Below are 18,314 nucleotides of genomic sequence, written 5' to 3' on the forward strand. Positions count from 1 at the left end.
CTCTTCAGCCTCTAAATATCCTTGCCAGACTATTCCATGACTTAAGAAGCACAGCGCCCTATTGCAGGAAGGAGAAGCCCTGAGGCAATTGCTTTCAAGTCAGCCAGGAGCTCCACTTAGAAACCAGCCTGAGGTTGGAGTCTCAGCTTGGGGGTGGTGGGGAGCGCCCCCACCTCCCTGCAGTATCTGCTCCCTCTCCTGGATGTGGAGCTACGTGACCCACCCCCCACCCCCACCCCCACCCCGCCTTCTCCTAAAGGGACACTGGCAAGCAGGTACCTAGCCCTCCCTGGAAGCACAGGACCCACCTGGACCTGACCCTCCAGGGTCACCACACCCTCCTGAGTGCTGAGCCCTGGGGAACAGAGGGGAGGCGACGCAGTTCCACCAGAGATCACAGCACAGACACTGAGGATGGGGAGAACGAAGCAAGGTCTGCTCAAGGCAGGAGAGGCTCTAGCAGGGCCAGGAGAGGCTCAGAGACCTGGCCCTCACCCTACGGAGGCCTGGAAGCATCTCAGTGCGGCTCTAACAAGAAAGGAGTGCATGCCACCCCCTGCCCCGACGGCCCCTGCCTGGTCTCCACTTAGCAAATGCCAGGCCCTGAAGTGCAAATGGAGATGGGACACAGGAGGCCACTGCACATCTTGATGACCAAGGACAGGGTCACAGGAAGGAGGCTCCAGGCTTAGCAGCCATTGTTACAGCTACTTCCAGCGTTCTCATGCTCGGAAGATAATAATAATTATGACAACAACTAACTCTTACCTGACGCTTACTATGTACTCAGCACTTTACACATTTGAATTCATTTAAAACTCACTATAGCCCTCAGAGGGAGAAACCAGGATTGTGCCCATTGCACAGATAAATAAACTGAGGCCAACAGTGAGGTCAGATAACGCACCCAACGCCCCACAGCTGGCGAGTGGAGCCAGAATCTGTGCTCTCCCCACGACCCTGTACTTGCCATTTTCTCTGATCCATCCTTCAGAGCGTCTCAGAATTAAGCGGGAATTGGCTGTGTCCTGGTTTATATTCATGAGAAAGGGGCTGGCACCCGTTCATTGAGTGCATGGAAAAGACTCTAAAATGGAGAAATTAAGGATTGAGAGGTGTCATGGGGACTTACATTCATTTGTTAACATTACCCAAGCAGTTGGTGGTGGACGAGGATGCCGCTGGTATGTGTTCGGAAGCCAGATGGTGGTGGGATGGGCAGGTGACCCGGTGCAGACGAGGAGAGAGTGAAGGGAGGCTTGGCTGGGGATGAGGAGGAGGTGCAGGGGCCGGGCAGGATCTTCTGTGATGCAAAGGCTCCCAGTGCAGGCAGGGGATGCTCAGTCCCCATCAGAATGGAGAACCACGGTGTGCACATGGCCTGGAGAGCGGGCGGCCCCCTTGGGATCTGGGGAGTGTGGGTAAAACAAGCAGCACCCCCCACCCCGGAAGCCTTCAAGGGCGGGGAGGGGGCAAGCTCAGGTGTGGTCAGAGCAGGGAGGGGTGGGATACAGGGAGGAGAGCCGACGGGGATGGGTGAGCGGGTGAGCAGAGAGGGAACAGGCGTAGTCTCTGTTAAAGGTCAGTCTCATTAATTATTACATAGATATGAAACCATTAGCACAACCGGCAGTGTTTGTATTTGCAGCGGACACGCCCTGGCCCAGTGGGGGCAGATCTGAGTGGCTTTCCAAGGCCTCCCTGAGGGCATGGCTGAGACAGCTGTGCCCCTGGGTCCTGGGTCCTGAAGGTCCCAAGCACGGCCACCTCAACTAGTTATCCTTAGCCAGATACCTGAGGCCCAGAAGGTAGCCAGGTCAATCTTGACCTCCCCCTTCTCACCGGCTGCAGCAGGCAGAGGCTTGGGCGTGCCTGCTGAGCAGACTGGCTGGACCTCACCCACTGATGGCCGAGGAGGTGACATCAGGGGGCAACAGCTCTTGAACAACGCTTCCCCTTCAGCTGTACATCTCGGGGTTCGCTTTGTGGATTGAGTTTATACACTGAGCGCTGAGTTCCGGCCCCTTCTGTGAACCCCGTGCTGGTTTGGCTCCAGGAGTTTTCAGGAGTCAACCCAGAGTGTTCCTTCCATGTCAGGTCTATTGAGTTATCTTGAGCTACTATTGCGTTCGCGTTTCCAGACTTCGTTTCCGTTGCTGTCTGGCTCAGGTTTAGTCTCTGGTCTCGTTTGAAATGCAGCATCCAGAAGCAGAACTGGGAAGCCACACAACCCAGGGGTTGCATCACTGACCACTCCAAGCACTCATGTCCTTAACTAGCCAGGCGGGAAAGATGCCGTGTCAGTCAGGGCCCCAGAAAGACACAGGAGCCATCCCAGTGACTGGAATGGAGAAGGTCTGATTTTTCACTAATAAAAGGTGATAAAGGAGGACCCCGAGGAAGACAGGAATAGCGAATGTGGGCGGCAGCTTCTGCCTCGAAGGCTGAGGCAAAGGAAAAGAGGAAGGAACTGAGAATTTGAAGGAGACCCCACCCCGCCAAGCCTGACAGTCAACCTCGTTGAAGGTGTGTCCACCACTGGACACACAACCTACTGGGGATAAGCAGACTTGCCAGAGGCTGTGGGCTGCAGCTGGGCTGCAGAAGCAACCTGCCAGCTGGCGGAGAAACTCTCTAGACGGTGCAGGTGAACCAGAACTGCTGGACCCCCCGCGAGGTGACTGGCTGAGGTTTCCCTGAAGAGTTCTGGCAGCTGGAGCTGGTTCACAGCCCTCTGGGTAAAAGAGGCACTTGCTGAAGAGTGAATGCCAGTGGACCTCCTGCGCACCGCTGGCAGACACAGCTAGGCAGAGATGCAGCTTCCTGTGCAATGCCTGGCCTCTCTTTAACGCCCTCTATGGACAGAGCCTAACACTGCACCAGCTGACAAAGGAGAAATGGTTATACAGGGTCCAGGTCCCTGCAGGCAAGGTGGGGCGAAGAAGGGGGATTTTGATGTAGGTGGCATTCAGGAAGATGTGTGTGATGCAAACCCCTGAACTGATTAGTTCTCTGTTTCAACTGTCTCCAGGTGTCTGCTCATTGATATTACCATGTTTCTTGGAGAAATGCAGGGCGCCAGGCAGACAAGTTGCTCCATGAAAGTGGCTCAAAGGTGCGGTGGCAGGCCAGGCTTTCATTCCCTGACTGGCTCTGAGGGCTGCATATATGCCCTTTCAATGCCGGGGCTGAATGACCTTCTTGTCTTATCACTCTGCTTCCGTATGTGATGACGTGGCGGGCACAAGCGTGTCCATTGCTCCCCATATGCTTTTCCGTTTAGGCAGAGGCAGCTGAAGCATCTCATTCACTTCACATGTAACACAAGTCACAGCAGGTCAATGCAGATCAAGTGGGGTCACAACAGGAAACACCGCCCACTGAAGGTGAGCGTTCTCTCAATAAGCTCAAGAAACACGCCTGTAGCATAATCACCCTTGAAAGAACCATGTCCATCTCAGGCTGCCCCAGCTGGCCCTGCAGCCTTACTTTGGAGAGGAAGATTGAAAGACTATATCATTCCAGAAATGTCTGAAGATTCTTTCCGTGAAAAATAGGACAGATAATTAGAGATAGAGGAGCAGGGGAGGATAAGCACTGTGAGGGAAGGTTTGTGTAATAAATAACTTGAAATCTTGGCAGACACCCTGGCCCTCTTACACCCCAACTCCTGCCCCCAAAACTCAGTCCTGGGAATTGTTACAGGTAAATTTTAGGGACTTTTAGACCTTTTCACCCCCACACATTAGTGATTGAAAAGACACGATCTTAACTGGAAATCTTGCAAAATGTGTGATCCTTGCTGTGAGCTGCAGTTCTTGGCTGAGAACCACCAGGAGCCCTCTGCCTGGAAGGCATTTATAAGAGAAGTTTCCCCTTTGCTCTTTGCTGGCTTTGTTCAGCAGGGCCTCTCGGCTGCCGCCCTGTGGATGCTTGGCACCAGGTGATTCTTTGTCTGTTCATGTAGGGTGTTTAGCAGCATCTCTGGCCTCTACTTACCAGTGCTCCTCCATCTGTGACAATGACAAATGTCTCTAGACTTTGCCCAGTGTCCCTCGGGGTGGGGGTGGGGTGGAAGGCCAGATCACCCCACTTGAGAACTATTGAGTGAAATCCAATCACATAGGACCCCCGAGCAGGACTTCAAGTGAACCTTGACTCTTAGGGCAATTTCTTTTTTTTTTTTTTTTTTTTTTTTTGTCTTTTTAGGCATGCAGAGGTTCCCAGGCTAGGGGTCGAATCAGAGCTCTAGCTGCTGGCCTACACTGCAGCCACAGCAACACAGGATCCGAGCTGAGTCTGCAGCCTACACCACAGCTTACGGCAATGTCAGATCCTTAACCCACTGAGTGAGGCCAGGAATCAAACCTGCATCCTCATAGATGCTAGTCAGATTCGTTTCCGCTGCGCCATGACGGGAACTCCTTAGGGCAATTTCTGAATCAGATGAATCTCACAGAAAAATGTTAGCGAGACTGAAATTATACCATTGAAGCCAATAATTTTTTTTTTTTTTTAAGGAAAATGGCATCCCCTTTCCTCTACAACCTGGGAATCTATAGACTCAAGATTTGACCTTTGGTCCTCAAGCCCACCCAGGTGGCCCATATGGTGGCAGCTCAATAATGCCTTCTCTTTGGACCCCTGGACTGGCACATGGCCCCTGTATCCGGCCAGGACTTGTAGCAGCCTAGGCTTTGCTCCGGAAGCCCATAGAACAAAAGGAACACAGCATGACTAGAACCCAGCTCACAATTTGCAGCTGTAACCATGGCTTTGGGAACAATAAAGCCACACAGGATGTTGGTGACCACTGGGGCTTTTTCCAGAAAGAGGTTTTTGGGTACATCGGAGGTGCAGGCTGTGGACATTTCCTCTTCACCATCTGTGTGTAGTGTAGGTCAGCCAGGGCCAGGGTTTATGCTAAGACCCAACATGGCTTTGTCATCCTGAAGAGGTTATGTTGTAGTTATTACTCATTCTTTAATCAGAGAGGTCACTTATGCAGTTCCGAGGCTAAACGGAGGGCTTTCCCCTATAACTCTCCCACCACGTGGCTGGTGAACTCATCCAACAGATAATCTTTGTATGTAACTTCCTCCCGGGAGATACAAGTTGATTACATCTCACTTCCTTGTCCTTCTATGCACTCAACAATTCCAGTTGGGAGTTCCCAACGTGGCTCGGCAGTAACAAACCCAACTAGTATCCATGAGGACACAGGTTCCATCCCTGGTCTTGCTCAGTGGGTTAAGGATTCGGTGTTGCCATGAGCTGTGGTGTAGGTGGCAGATGTGGCTCAGATCTAGCATGGCTATGGTTGTAGTGTAGGTCAGCAGCTACAGCTCCAGTTCGACCCCTAGCCTGGGAACTTCCATATGCCACAGGTATAGCCCTGAAGACAAAACAAAACAAAACATTCCAAATGCCTTGTTACTCAGCTGTCTTTCTTAATGGATGGGGCCATAGCAGTCCATTGTATCCCCAGCCTGCTGCACAGTGTCAGGTTTATGGGAAGCATTCAGTATAAACACCATATTTACTGAATGAATGCACATGGGCTTCAGCTTCAGAGGATCTAGGTTCGAGCCCTGGCTTTGGCGTGTATAAGCTAAATGAGTTGGGTGAATTTCTTGACATCTTTGATCCCCAGTTTCCTTTTCTGAAAAACGTGGATAATGGCCTCATCTCAGAGTCAGAGAGAAGAGGAGATGAAATGAAATAATGTCTAGAAAGTGTCTAGCACAATGCCAAGCGTACAGACAGTACTCCAAAAATGCTAAATCCCTTCTCTCCTTCCTGAACTTCTTGATACCGTTTCTAAAGGAATCCAGTGAGTTTCTCTCTCTCTCTCTCTCTCTCTCTCTCTTTTTTTTTTTTTTTTTTTTTTTTTTTTTGGCTATTGCACACATTTAAGAAGATGTCCCTTCCCAGAAGTTTAAGAATCTTTATTCCAAAATCTTGTGTCTGTAATGAATAGAGCCACCCCCAGATACAAACAGAGAGCTAATCTTCCTCTAATTTTCACCCCCGCCCACACTACCTTGTCTCTGGCTGTCACCGAGGAAGAGTGATGAGAGGATGTGTGTTTGTTTCATTACAAGTTGACTGTCCCTAAGAAGCCTCAAATGTGAATAGAGAGAAAAGGTTGTGGTCGTGAACACAACCTTTTTCTTCTCTCCTCTCTCTCTGCCCTTATCCCTTCTTTTATTCCTTCCTTCAGCAGGTAACTTCTGGGTGCTTCCTCTATTCCAGGCGCTATACTCAGAAAGGCCTAGGACAGACATAGATATGCTCCCTGGCCTTAAGTTACTCACATCTAGGGGTAGGTCAGCATAGTGTGGTGGCCACCATCCCCATCCGGAGAGGCAATGCAAGTGCCGCAGGCAAGCTGAGCATGCATGACCCAGGGAGTCCGTCGTCCAAGGTCACAACCCATCAGGGCCTTGAGTGTGAGTAGAATCCCGCAGGCACAGAGAAGGGGAAGGATGCGCAGGACACAAGGAACACACGAGGCGTTCCCATCGCGGCTCAGCAGTTAACGAACCTGACTGGCATCTATGAGGACTGGGGTCTGATCCCTGACCTCACTTAGTGGGCTAAGGATCCAGCGTTGCCGTGAGCTGTGGTGTAGGTCACAGACACGGCTTGGATCCCACGTTGCTGTGGCTGTGGAGTAGGCCAGCGGTTACAGCTCCGATTAGACTCCTAGCCTGGGAACTTCCATATGCCACGGGTGCGGCCCTAAAAAGACAAATAGACAAGAGGAAAGGAAGGAAGGTAGGAAGGAAGGAAGGAAGAAAGAAAGAAAGAAAGGAGTTCCCGTCGTGGTTCAGTGGTTAACGAATCCGACTAGGAACCATGAGGCTGCGGGTTCGATCCCTGGCCTTGCTCAGTGGGTTATGGATCCGTTGTTGCCATGAGCTGTGGTGTAGGTTGCAGACGCGGCTCGGATCCCGAGTTGCTGTGGCTCTAGTGTAGGCCAGCAGCTAGAGCTCCGATTTGACCCCTAGCCTGGGAACCTCCATATGCCGCAAGAAGCGGCCCTAGAAAAGGCAAAAAAAGACAAAAAGAAAGAAAGAAACAAACAAACAAACACATGCGCAATGGCACAGAGATGGAACGGTGTGCAGCGTTTGGGGGAAGTTCAAGCCCCGCATGTGACTAGGGCAAGAGGGGCTGGGGTCACCAAGAAAAGAAGTGGGAGGTGGAGTTGATAAAGCAGGAACCAGATGGCGAAGGTTCCAGTGTGCTCACGGATGGGGGGGCCCGTGTTGGTTTCTAGGCTGTGGCCACTCTTTTAGGAAGATAAGCCCAGGGGCCGTGCGCACGCGGGAGAGCTGGGGGCAGCGCGGCTCCGAGCATGGGCGGTGGCTGTGGGGATGGAGGGAAGGAGGCAGGTTGGAGGGGGTGTTAGGGGAGCCGAGGACTCAGCAGAACCCCGTGAGCGACTGGACGTGGGGGTGGGTGAGAGCAGAACCAACACGTCTGGACTGGGTGAGATGAGATGATTGTTTTAGGCAGGAGGACAAGAAGGTGTCTTTCATAGTATTTAGACATAGTATTTAGACTAAGCCTAGATAGATGCACCCAAAGCTTAGGAGAGAAGCTGGGCTGTGAACACCACCAAAGATGTGGCTCTGTCACCCTCAGCCCCTCCTGTCACGCCCCTCAGCACGGCTGGACATCAGTCCATCCCCCCACCCACCCCCGGTCTGTGCTCTTCCTTCTCCAGAATATCCCCAATCCCTCCACTCCTCTCCACCTCACATTTGGGGCCACAGCTCGGGCCACTGTCATCTCCTGCAAGGATCACTGCTACAGCCTCGTCCCAACTGGGCTCCTTCCTCCTCTCCCCCGTCTTGTCCCCTGGCCTACGGACAGAGTGACTGTCCCACATGTGCAGACACCCGCAGATCTGTGCGTGCACAGCTCAGTGTAAGAGCCTTCAGCACTTCTCTGCTGCCCTCAGAATCCGTCACCCTGGTGATGCCAGACCTGACCTCTGCTTTGCTCTCTGGCCAGGTCACACTCTCTGGGCCCTTAGGCATCCCGAGCCTCCTACAGGTCTGTGGGCGGAACGCGCCCTCCCCGCTGCCAGGTCTTATACAGACCAAGCCTTGTGTCTGAGATGCTTTTCAAGCCCACTTCCAAGCCCTGAGCATGGTTAATTACTAATCATTCCCCTTCTAGTCTCAAGTGAAGTCTCTTAAAAGTATTTTCTACCTGCCCTAACTAGGTTAGGAATCCCTCCAAAGAGGTTTCATTCGAGCTCTGCTCACCCCTCTTACTGGATGGACATATTGCTCACTCCTCTCTCCCACCCATGCTGGAAGCTCCTGAAGATAGGACCTGCCTTGTCTCCAGTGTGTGTACAGTACCGCACAGAGCCTGGGTCAGAGTAGGAGCTTGGAAATGCCTGCCCAATGCATATATGAATCGCTTGGTTCATGGGAATAGAAGGGTTGCCCCCATCTCGTCCGCTGATAAAAGGGAAGGGCTAACTCAGATCTCTGCTGCCAGCCTGTGTCAAAGGATGAAAGCGTCCATAAGAACCAGGGGCTTCTGACAAGGAGTAGCAGAGGAGATGCTGCTATGATGCTACTGGAGCCAGAATCAAATGCAGTCCGAGGAGTCAACCAGTTTCAAGGAGGTCGTGGTCATGGCTGTTGATACCCAAGAGAGCTTAGCAGTGAGAACTCTGAATGTCTGTGGAGTGGGGCTCAGATACACGGACCTGGCTATAGAGTGATTGCAGAGGGTTGAGGAGAGAAGGAAGCTTAAGATGCCGTGTGTGTGGAGCCACAGGAAGGAGAGGTAGGCGTGGAGCTTGAGGGGAGTGTGTCAGTCTGCTGACCGCAGACTGGGCAGCTTAAACAACAGCAAGGCTTTCTCACTGTTCCAGAGGCTGGGAGTCTAAGATCAAGATAGCAGGGTTGGTTTCTTCTGAGGCCTCTCTCCATGGCTTGTAGACAGCCACTTTCTCCCTGTGTGGGCACATGGCCTGCCCTTTGGGTGTGCCGGGGTCCAAATTTCTTCTTCCTGTAAGAACACCTGTCAGGAGTTCCCGTTGTGGCTCAGCGGGAATGGACTAGACTAGCATCCATGAGAACGCTGGTTCAATCCCTGGCCTCACTCAGTGGGTTAAGGATCCAGCATTGCCACAAGCTGCAATGTAGGCAGTGTAGGTCACTGATGTGGCTCGGATCTGGCATTGCTGTGGCTGTGGTGGAGGCCAGCAGCTGCTGTTCCAATTCAACCCCTAACTGGGAACTTCCATATGCTGCAGGTGCTGCCCTAAAAACCAAAAAAAAAGGCACTGGTCATACTGGATTAAGCCTCACCCTTTTGAGCTCATTTCACCCTGACTGCCTCTTTAAAGGCCCCTTCTCCAAATATGCAGTCATTGTCTGAGATACTGACGGTTGGACCTCCAACAGTGAATGAATTTGGGGGCACAATCCAGGCCATAGAGGGAGGAAGGATTGAAAGAATGAACTGATGATGGGCAGGACTCCAGCAGGGAACCCCTCTGGTGCAAGGTCCTGCAGGAGGCTGGAGGACTCCCGAAAGGCAGTCACCCACCCGTCTCTGAGTATAGGAAGACCGTCCCCACAGTCTGCCCGGCCTTGGCCCACAGCAAAGGGGGCTGTGTCCATACATCCTGCTTCCCAGCAACAGGTGGCCCAGCTCGTGCCCCGCCTCCTGGGCCTCCAGGCCGGGGGGTCTGCCCAGTGGGCCCTCCGTCACTGCTCCAGCAGGGCAGCTACACCTTTGACGTGGCCACAGTTCTGAACCAGGCCCACTCTAGATGGTTCCACTCCTAGATCAGGCCGGGGGACGTGATTGTGAAAGACGCCCTCTTGGCCCAGGGAGTGTCATGCAGGATTGTTACGAAAGGGCATTTCAGCAAAGCCAGATGCATTTTTTTAAAGCAGAATCTTATGTGCCTAATAGATGTAAATCCCTCTTGCTCTAAAATAGAGAACTGTATCCTTCCGTGATTTCATAGCGCTCTTTACCACCTGTTATCGTTCAGCAGAGCTTGAAAAGCACCAATGGCAAGGCAGTAAAACCCTTTATGTCTCAGGTAGTGTGTGTGTGAGAGAGGGAATTGATTCTTATCCCTGAACACTTTGCAGTCGCCCCCCCAAGTTAACCCAGTGCCCACTCATCAGGTAGGAAGTGGGATTGCTGTGGTCAGCGTGGCCATTGAAAGAGCAAGAGGGGCCAAGATGAGGCCTATCCTGCCACCCAGAGCTTAGCCGTCAGCCCACTGCCTTCAAATGACTAGTTTGCAACAAGGAAAAAATTCCTGTGTTTGTTTTGTTGTTGTTGTTGTTCTTTGTTTGTTTGGGGTTTTGTGTGTGTGTGTGTGTGTGTGTGTGTGTGTCTTTTTTTGTCTTTTTGCCTTTTCTAGGGCTGCTTCCTGCAGCATATGGAGCTTCCCAGGCGAGGGGTCAAATCAGAGCTGTCGTCGCTGGCCTACACCAGGGCTACAGCAACACCAGATCCTTAACCCACTGAGCAAGGCCAGGGATTGAACCCGCAACCTCATGGTTCCCAGTCGGATTTGTTAGCCACTGCGCCACGACGGGAACTCCTGTTGTTGTTTTTAATGCTCCTCAAGATAAACTAAGCTCCTTGGGTTGAATCTTTAAAATGTTTGAGACGAAGCTCTGCTCCTTGTTTCCTAGTTTCTATTTGTCCACCGGGTGTCTTCAGTAAAGTGTAGACAGAAGCAAGGTTGCTCTCGTTTACAAATTAAGTTGCCGATTCCCACAAAGAGACCTATTGTCTTGTCTGAGCTGCACTCAAACGCCTTTCGTCCCACGTCAGCTGGTCCTAAGAAACACTCGGCTATGCAGACAGGTGGGAAGGGCCGTGGCTCTTGGCCCCCATGGAGGGCCCTGTGGAATATGACACATGGGGCTTCAGCCAGGCAGTAGGCTGGAGGAGTTCAGGGCCAGCCGAGCGAGGCTCTTCCTCTGGTGGGGTCAGATTCCTTTAAAGAGCAGCCTGTGCAGAGTTCCTTTCATGGCTCAGTGGTTAACAAATCCAACTAGGTTCCATGAGGTTGCGGGTTCAATCCTTGCTCCGCAGGTTAGGGGTCCAGCGTTGCCATGAGCTGTGGTGTAGTTTGCAGACGCGGCTCGGATCCCGCGTTGCTGTGGCTCTGGTGTAGGCTGGCGGCTACAGCTCCGATTCGACCTCTAGCCTGGGAACCTCCATATGCCATAGGAGCAGCCCGAGAAATGGCAAAAAGACAAAAAAAAAAAAGATACAGTCTGGAGTTCCCGTCATGGCTCAATGGTTAACGAATCCGACTAGGAACCATGAGGTGGCAGGTTTGATCCGTGGCCTTGCTCAGTGGGTTAAGGATCCGGCATTGCCATGAGCTGTGGTGTAGGTCACAGACACAGCTCGGATCCTGCATTGCTGTGGCTGTGGTGTAGACCAGCAGCTGTAGCTCCAATTCAACCCCTAGCCTGGGAACTTCCATATGCCGCAGCTGTGGCCCTAAAAAAATGCTCAAGGGCGTCTAGACTGCACGACGGCCTCTCCCTTCTTGAGCATGTTGGGGAGCAGGCTTCTCTCAGCCACAGATGTGCCCCATGGATGGACCCTTTAGTAATCACGAGGGCCTGGAAGGCTTGTCAAAGGTCCAGGTCACCTGGCAGGTACACTAGGGAGAGCCAGCTTCTCTGCCGGTTGGCAGAGAGCCCCCATTCCTGTTGCACCCATCCAGCTCTCAAGTGCAAAAGCAACTTACCTATCAGTCGGTGTGACAAGGAGGGGGACAGTGAACACCGCCAGCTCTGGATGGAATGTGCCTTTCAAAAATGTGGGGCCCTCTGGGCTGCAGTGGTTCTTAGGTCTCAGGGAGCCACGGGATGGCTTTTAAAGGAAGTGTCCTGTACGTCGGCTCTTTCAGCTGAAAGTGGACAAAGTAGCGGGCAGTTCCAGGGGCGGCCCTCGGAAGTCTGGTCGCAGTGGCAAAGCCAGCACCACGGACAGCAGAGCGGTGAGCAGCACTCCCACCAGCAGCCCGGTCAGACTGAAGTGTTCCAGGTAAATCAGCGAGCACCGCCTTCTCGTAGGTACCGGCGCCTTCTCTCTGCTTCCTTTCCCCCTCGGTCTCTGCCGCAGCACCAACTGCTGATAGCGATTGTGAGTTCTGGCCCCTCCTGGGGCAGGTCGTAGCCCCGTCTCCAGGGGGTCCAGGCATTAGAAGGCTCAGCTACTTCTCGCCGGTTAAGCACAGGTGCTGGGAGGGGCTGTCTGGGTGCCTTGCAGCTCTCCGTTGTGTGAGCCATTCCTGGCCCTTCCCTGGCACCTTGGGCAACGCTGACCTAAGTGTGCAGCAGGAAATGGACACTGCTGGCAGCACCACAGTGTAGGACTCCGCCCCTTCTAGGTGTTTATGGCTCCGCTTTTCAGCAGAAAACTTCTCACTGCTCAGGAGGAGGCTCCAAATGGGGGCTGTTGATGCGCCATCTCTCCCCCCAGGTCTTCATGAGGGAGAAGCACCTTGTAACATGAGCCCAGGCATCTTCTATCATGTTCCAAAGCCAAGCAAAGATGGGGCAGGAGGCACATGGTTGGGGGGGGCGGTCTGAGACTCAAGGGACGGCTTTCCGTTTACCCACTGTCATCCCAAGCCCCTTCCCCATAGGTCAAACAGCATCTTCACAGACAAAGGTCTAGAACCCAAATGTCACTCCAGGTCCCCTGGAGGCAGAATCCTTTTACATATGCAGAGAGGTGCCTCCTCCAGGCCCTTGCCTGACCTCCCCTGACCTATGATTGTTGCCCCTTCCTCCATCCATAAGGATGGGCCCTGGCCCAACCTTCTGCCTCACAGTTGCCACGCAAAGCAGAATTCCCTAATCTGGCTCTTCATGGTCACAATGCTAAAAAGAATTCTTGGTCTGATAAGTTTGTGAAACACTGATTTAACGAAGTTGTCAGTTTCTTGACTGCAGGACTTATCAGAACCTTTATTATACTCATGAGGACTAAAGTTTTCTAGGAAGTAGGCAAAGTACGCCTTATTTCCCAAACTTACTTGTCCACAGAATTCGTTCCTCCCAGAGTACCTCATGGGCCAAGAATTTGACACAGCACACTTTGGGAAATTTGCCATCAAGGATTGAAATATTGCTATTCCCATTTTCTGGATGGGTAGTCTGAGGCCCAGAGAACTGGAAAGACTTGTTTAAAGGGAAGGGTAACCATGCAGGAATGGCCACACAGATCTCCTCGCTGTACGGTGCCCTCCGTCTGCCCCTCCCCAAACCACAATGCTGTTGCATTTCCATTAGCGGTTGTGTGTACTTTGTTGGGTGCCAAGCTGGATTATTCCACCGCTGGGGCTCTTGTCTACCCAGTAGACAAAGCTTGTGTCCTGCAGTTGTGCTTACCTGCTGGAATGACAGCTCACAGGAGGGGACAACTTCCCAGGGTCTCTGATGTCTGAGGACCCCCATAGAGCACCCCTAAGATGGTAGGGGTGTATCCCTGCTCCTGCCCCGCCACCAGTTTGAGAGATGACCACGAGAGTGACTGGCAGGCTGGGCTCCTGGGATGCACCAGTGCCCAGGAGGATGAGCCGACTCCTCTGCCTGTTCTTTTCTTCTCTCCTGCAGGACATGCTGCCCATGCCAGGAGATCCAACCCAGGGGACTGGCAACTATAACATCGAAGACTTTGCCGACCTGGGCATGTTCCCACCGTTTTCTGAGTAGCTGCAGGCAGAGCGAGGCTGCCACTGTGCGGTGCCCCCAGGGCTGTGATACCAACACCCACGTGAACGGGGCCCACCCTCGCCCTACTTGCCCAGCCACAGGACCCCTCAGCAGAAGGCATCCCATCCCCTGCATTTCCCTGGCCACAGCATTGCTCAGCTTCTAACCCACAGCCGTGGCTGCTCGGGCCCTGACCAGGAGCCTGGCTGACGGGGATGGTGGTGTTATTTGTATTTTATCTGTATGTGCTTGGGGGACCAGCCCATTGGGTCCTTAAACTCTCATTATGAATAATCTCATATTAGACAATTTTCACCTGTAAAAATTCAGTTATAGCCCAGAGAGCCCAAGCAGGACCCTCAGGCCTGCCCAGGAAGCTGGAATCTGGTCCCTTCTGTGGACAGACGGGGGCTCAGGGGGTGTTGGGGAAAGAAGCAGGCACGAAGCGCAGCCTTTGCTGTCAGAGCTGGGGGTGAGGAGCCCAGGGATGTCAGGGTGGACGCTGGCTCCTCTGTCCCCTGGCTTAGTCCCGTCTGTCTGTGCGTCCGTTGTACTGTGGGACGTGTGTGCTTCGTCAGTGTGCCGTGAATCCCTGTGCCCATGTCTGTCGTGTGCAGCCAGAGTGAGTGTCTAGAATCCCGGGTGTGAGACTAGAGGGACAGCCCGGATATGCAACTCCGTCCAAGCTAAGTGGCCCTGGGGCCAGAGGAAGCTGAGCCCGGGGCCTGGGCGCTGGGCTGATGGGAGGAGCAGAGCATCACCAGTGGTCCTCGCCGGGAACCCCTCACCTTGATAGGTCGATTCTTTGGTCCAAGCCCCTTGATGCAGATCGAGTCCTCCTCTGAGAGGCACCGCCCCTTCCTGTGAAGGAGACTCCACGAGACCACCCGCCCTTCTCTCACTGGGTCTGAAGAGCCGCCCTTCCTGGTTCTCCCAGGGGGTTCTCATCCTTGCCCTGTTGGTGAGAGGTGGGCTTTGTCCCTGCCCGACACCCGCAAGGGGGCCCTGTGAGCTGACAGCTACCCCAGTCTGCTGTGGAGCTGTGCGGGGGAGGGCAGGGGACTTCTTCTGTGCCAGGCACAGTGCTTCCCCAGGACCAGCCTCCAGAGATGGGGAGGAGTGAACCCATGCATGGACCTGGCATCTCTGAGACAGCCCGCCAGGCCACCTGAGCCTTCTTCCTTCAGCCAGCTGGAGCTGTGGCGTCTCTGAGGCAGAAGACGCAGGCTGCCGTTCTGGTCCCAGTTCTGATTCTAGCCCCATGCTCATTAGGGCCTTGAATTCCTCAGGTGGTCTCAAACGGAGTGAGAGCTGGCTTCTAGAAGCTTCTGCCTGGCTGACCTCTGAGCCCCTGGTCCCTGACCTCTGAGCCCCTGGTCCCTGGATTGCCGTGTCGCCCTCAGATGTGAGTTTAAGAATCCACCCCCCTGTTTTCGCTTTCCTCTGCCTCCTCCCATGCCCTTTATCCCAAGGAAAGAAAATTCCCTGTTCTGCTCTTTTCCTGGCGGCCACCCTCCTGTCCTGCATCCCCATTCCACCTGCTCACCGAGGAGGCGTCCACCATGGGAAAGCCCTCCCTTCGGCACCTGGCTGGGAAACAACCTCTGTGTCCCCGTCCCCCAGATTCCAGAGGGCCGAGCAGAGTAGTGGTGTTCTAGGCCGCCTGTGTGTGGCATGAGCGCAGCCTGCAGGAAGGAGCCTGTGGGGGGCGGGGGTGGGTGGGTGGGTGGGAGTGTTTATTTGCTCTGACCCTCTGGAAGCTCAAGCCTGACTGGCCTGCAGAGGGGACCGTGTGCCCAGCCTTGCCTGGGGAGCTCTGGCTATAAAAGTCCAATGTGGTTCAGGAGAATTCCTTTGGCCAGTAGCCAGCTTTGTGGGAGGCCAGTTCCTTGGGTCTCAATTAACCCTGACTTGACAGTTTCTAGAGTGGCTCCTCACCCTTTTGTATACAGCTGTGATTGGATCTGGGGTTTAGGCACACATGATGTCGTTTTATCTTCTGGAGCCTTTTGGCTTCTGGAAAAGTGGCAGGTGGCTGAAACTCCACACAGTCTGACAGCATCAAGCCCTGAGGCGCTTCTCCGGGCTGCCTTGCCCCGGGGCCACCTCTGCTTTACAGCCTTGAGCTTGCCCCAGGCAGTGGACTTCATTATTTCCCAAAAACAAGGGCACAAAAATAGCTTTGGAATCAAAGACTGGTTTCTCAGTGAAATGAAAATGGACTTTTTTTGTGGGTCTGAGTCTGTGAGTTTGGAAGTTTAGGGGAGGTTATGTTTGTATTTCTGGTTTGGGAGGGAACTTGGGGATTTTCTTAGGCGCACACACTGGGGTCAGCACACTGCCTGTGAGCCCGCCGCACCCCCGGGCTGTGCTGGGTGCCAAGAGGTTGCAAAAGGACACAGGAGAACAGCCTGGCTCCCAGTGACCTTTCACCTACTTCGCCCACTTACACGAGCTTCTAGGGGGCAGAGCACTCCATTCTCGGTCCTGGAAGGCGGGGAGTCGTGGGTGACTGAAAGCCAGACGTCATGGGGAGCATTGTGACTAAATAATCCCACCTCCACCTTCTGGCTTTGTCCCCTGAGTGCAGGCAGGGAGTCTGACTGCAGTCAGCGCAGTGGCTCCGATTCTTTTTTCTCTCTTCCCCACTCGGCTTTGTGGCTATGATCCTTAGAAGCTACCATGTGGCCATTAAGAAAACAGACAGGATCGAGAGGGTCCCACACCGGAGGGATGCCCTTCCCCCGAAATGTTGAGCCCAATTGGAGTAAGAGTTAAAGCCCCAGAGGGTCTGATCATAACGCTTTGCAAAAGAACCTCCCTGCATCCAGTCATGTGCAGCCAGGAGGCCAGGACGCACACGCACCCTGAGTCAGCGGGTTTGGTCTTTAGGAGGTGGAGACCATGCAGGCCTCTGGCTCTGGGACACTCTTCCTCGGCCACCCCTCATCTCACGTCTCCTAGACCTTCGGCTGGCTTGCCTTAGGCTGAACAAGCAGAGAGCTTTCCACCCAAAACGGCCATGTGGCGGCTGCCGGAACCACGGGTGAGGACGCAAAGGCAGCCACACTGAGGCTCAGCCAGGCCTTGGTTAGTGACCATGACAGTGCCTACGGAGGTTCTAAAACACTCTATCTGTAAGTCCCTGCCCACTCGTTTTGTCCTTCGTTTTGGTTTCAGGGAGCGATAGAGCCATCACAGCCGCGTTCTTTGCTTCCCAGCATAGCAAGTGCAGCCCTTTTGTGGTTTCATGAATACTTTTGGCAGGTGGTAGGAGGATGCTGATGGTTGATAGAACTGACATCAGGGAGGGTAAATCCTGGGCTAATAGAGAGACCCTGTCCCCCACATAAGCCCCATGTGACAGTATCAGCACTCCATCCAGGCTTGGCCAAGAAACGAGTCAGACCCCAGGGGACAGGGGCACAAGTGGCGATCCCTTCCCACCAGGACAGCACTGGGCCAGCGGATGAGCTCTGCCAGGACAGTGACCTCTCACCCCCAGGCCCACCTGCTCCCTCACGGTTATGCCCTGTCACGTAAGCCGATCCACGGTTACCTGAAAGCGCCGGCCAGTGACAAGCCAGGAGGGAAATGCTCCAGTCTTACTAGGAAGTCAGGGTTTGTCATGAGGTCGCCATGTCCTGACTTGTCAGAAAGCCCACCCTGTCCACTTCCCTTTTCTGACCAGATCCTCGTGGTCATGTGCTAAGGGATCTGGCTGTCCGCCTTGTCCGGCTGCCTGGCGCCTGGGGCCACATGAAGCGGCACCACAACACAGCAGACACATTTTCACGTTTGCCCACGTAGGTGTGCCGGGTGTTGGGGTCTCGGCCCGTGGGGCACTGAGTGTGCAGGTGGCCAACGGACAGGGCAACTGGCTTCCCGTAACAGCCTCATTTCCCCTCGGAAACCAGAGATTTCGCAGACGCGCTTCTGTGGACAATTTCAGCACTTCATCCTTTCTCTGTGAACCCCTCTTCTTCTGGATGTGAACCGTGCTGTGGATAAATCATCATTTGTATTTCTTGAATGTTCTCTATGACTAACAGTTAAGTCGATTGTGTATATGTGTAACTAATGTAACTGCCTTTTAAAATTTCAGTACAATAAAAATGACTTTGCTCTGAACACTGAAGAGCGCAGCTCTGTCATTGAACCACGTGTAGAATCTTGGAGTTTGGCAGACATCTCATTGTTCCTCTTCCTAAGGGCTGTGCTGTGTTATAGCCAGGGAGCAGTGTAGAGGACACGCGTGCTAAAGAGGGACCCTGCCAGAGCTCTAGCTACCTAAAGTAGAAAAGGAAATTGGAGTTCCCATGGTGGTGCAGTGGAAACCAGCTGACGACTATCCGTGAGGTTGCAGGTTTGATCTCTGGCCTCACTCAGTGGGTCAGGGATCCAGCATTGCAGTGAACTGTGGTGTAGGTCACAGATGTGGCTCGGATCTGGCATTGCTGTGGCTGCAGCATAGGCCAGCAGCTGCAGCTCCAATTCGACCCTCTAGCCTGGAAACTTCCACATGTCACAGATTCGGCCCTAAAAATCAAAAAAAAAAAAAAAGGA

The 18,314-nt window shown here is 53.5% G+C and overlaps 1 protein-coding gene across 49 annotated transcripts in view; it reads left to right on the forward strand.

Annotated features, from left to right (window-relative positions):
• Positions 1-17,879, forward strand: part of ARNT2 (aryl hydrocarbon receptor nuclear translocator 2) — a 190,505-nt gene extending 172,626 nt beyond the window's left edge. For 13 of the 49 annotated variants that reach the window (XM_084968405.1, XM_084968407.1, XM_084968410.1 and 10 more), the window contains 2 exons: positions 11,936-12,072; positions 13,650-17,879. In XM_084968405.1, the coding sequence (XP_084824531.1) occupies positions 11,936-12,072; positions 13,650-13,748 (236 nt within the window). In that variant the 3' untranslated portion in view covers positions 13,749-17,879. Of the gene's footprint in view, positions 1-11,935; positions 12,102-13,649 lie in introns of all 49 variants that reach the window. The other 36 variants (XM_084968400.1, XM_084968402.1, XM_084968403.1 and 33 more) reach the window with 6 other exon arrangements.
• Positions 17,880-18,314: the final 435 nt, after the last annotated feature.

Source organism: Sus scrofa, chromosome 7 (genome assembly GCF_054392235.1).
Source record: "Sus scrofa isolate SSC_HxYL_T2T_F1_AM1 chromosome 7, Sscrofa_HxYL_maternal_Yorkshire_Landrace_v2.0, whole genome shotgun sequence".
NCBI lineage: Eukaryota > Metazoa > Chordata > Mammalia > Artiodactyla > Suidae > Sus > Sus scrofa.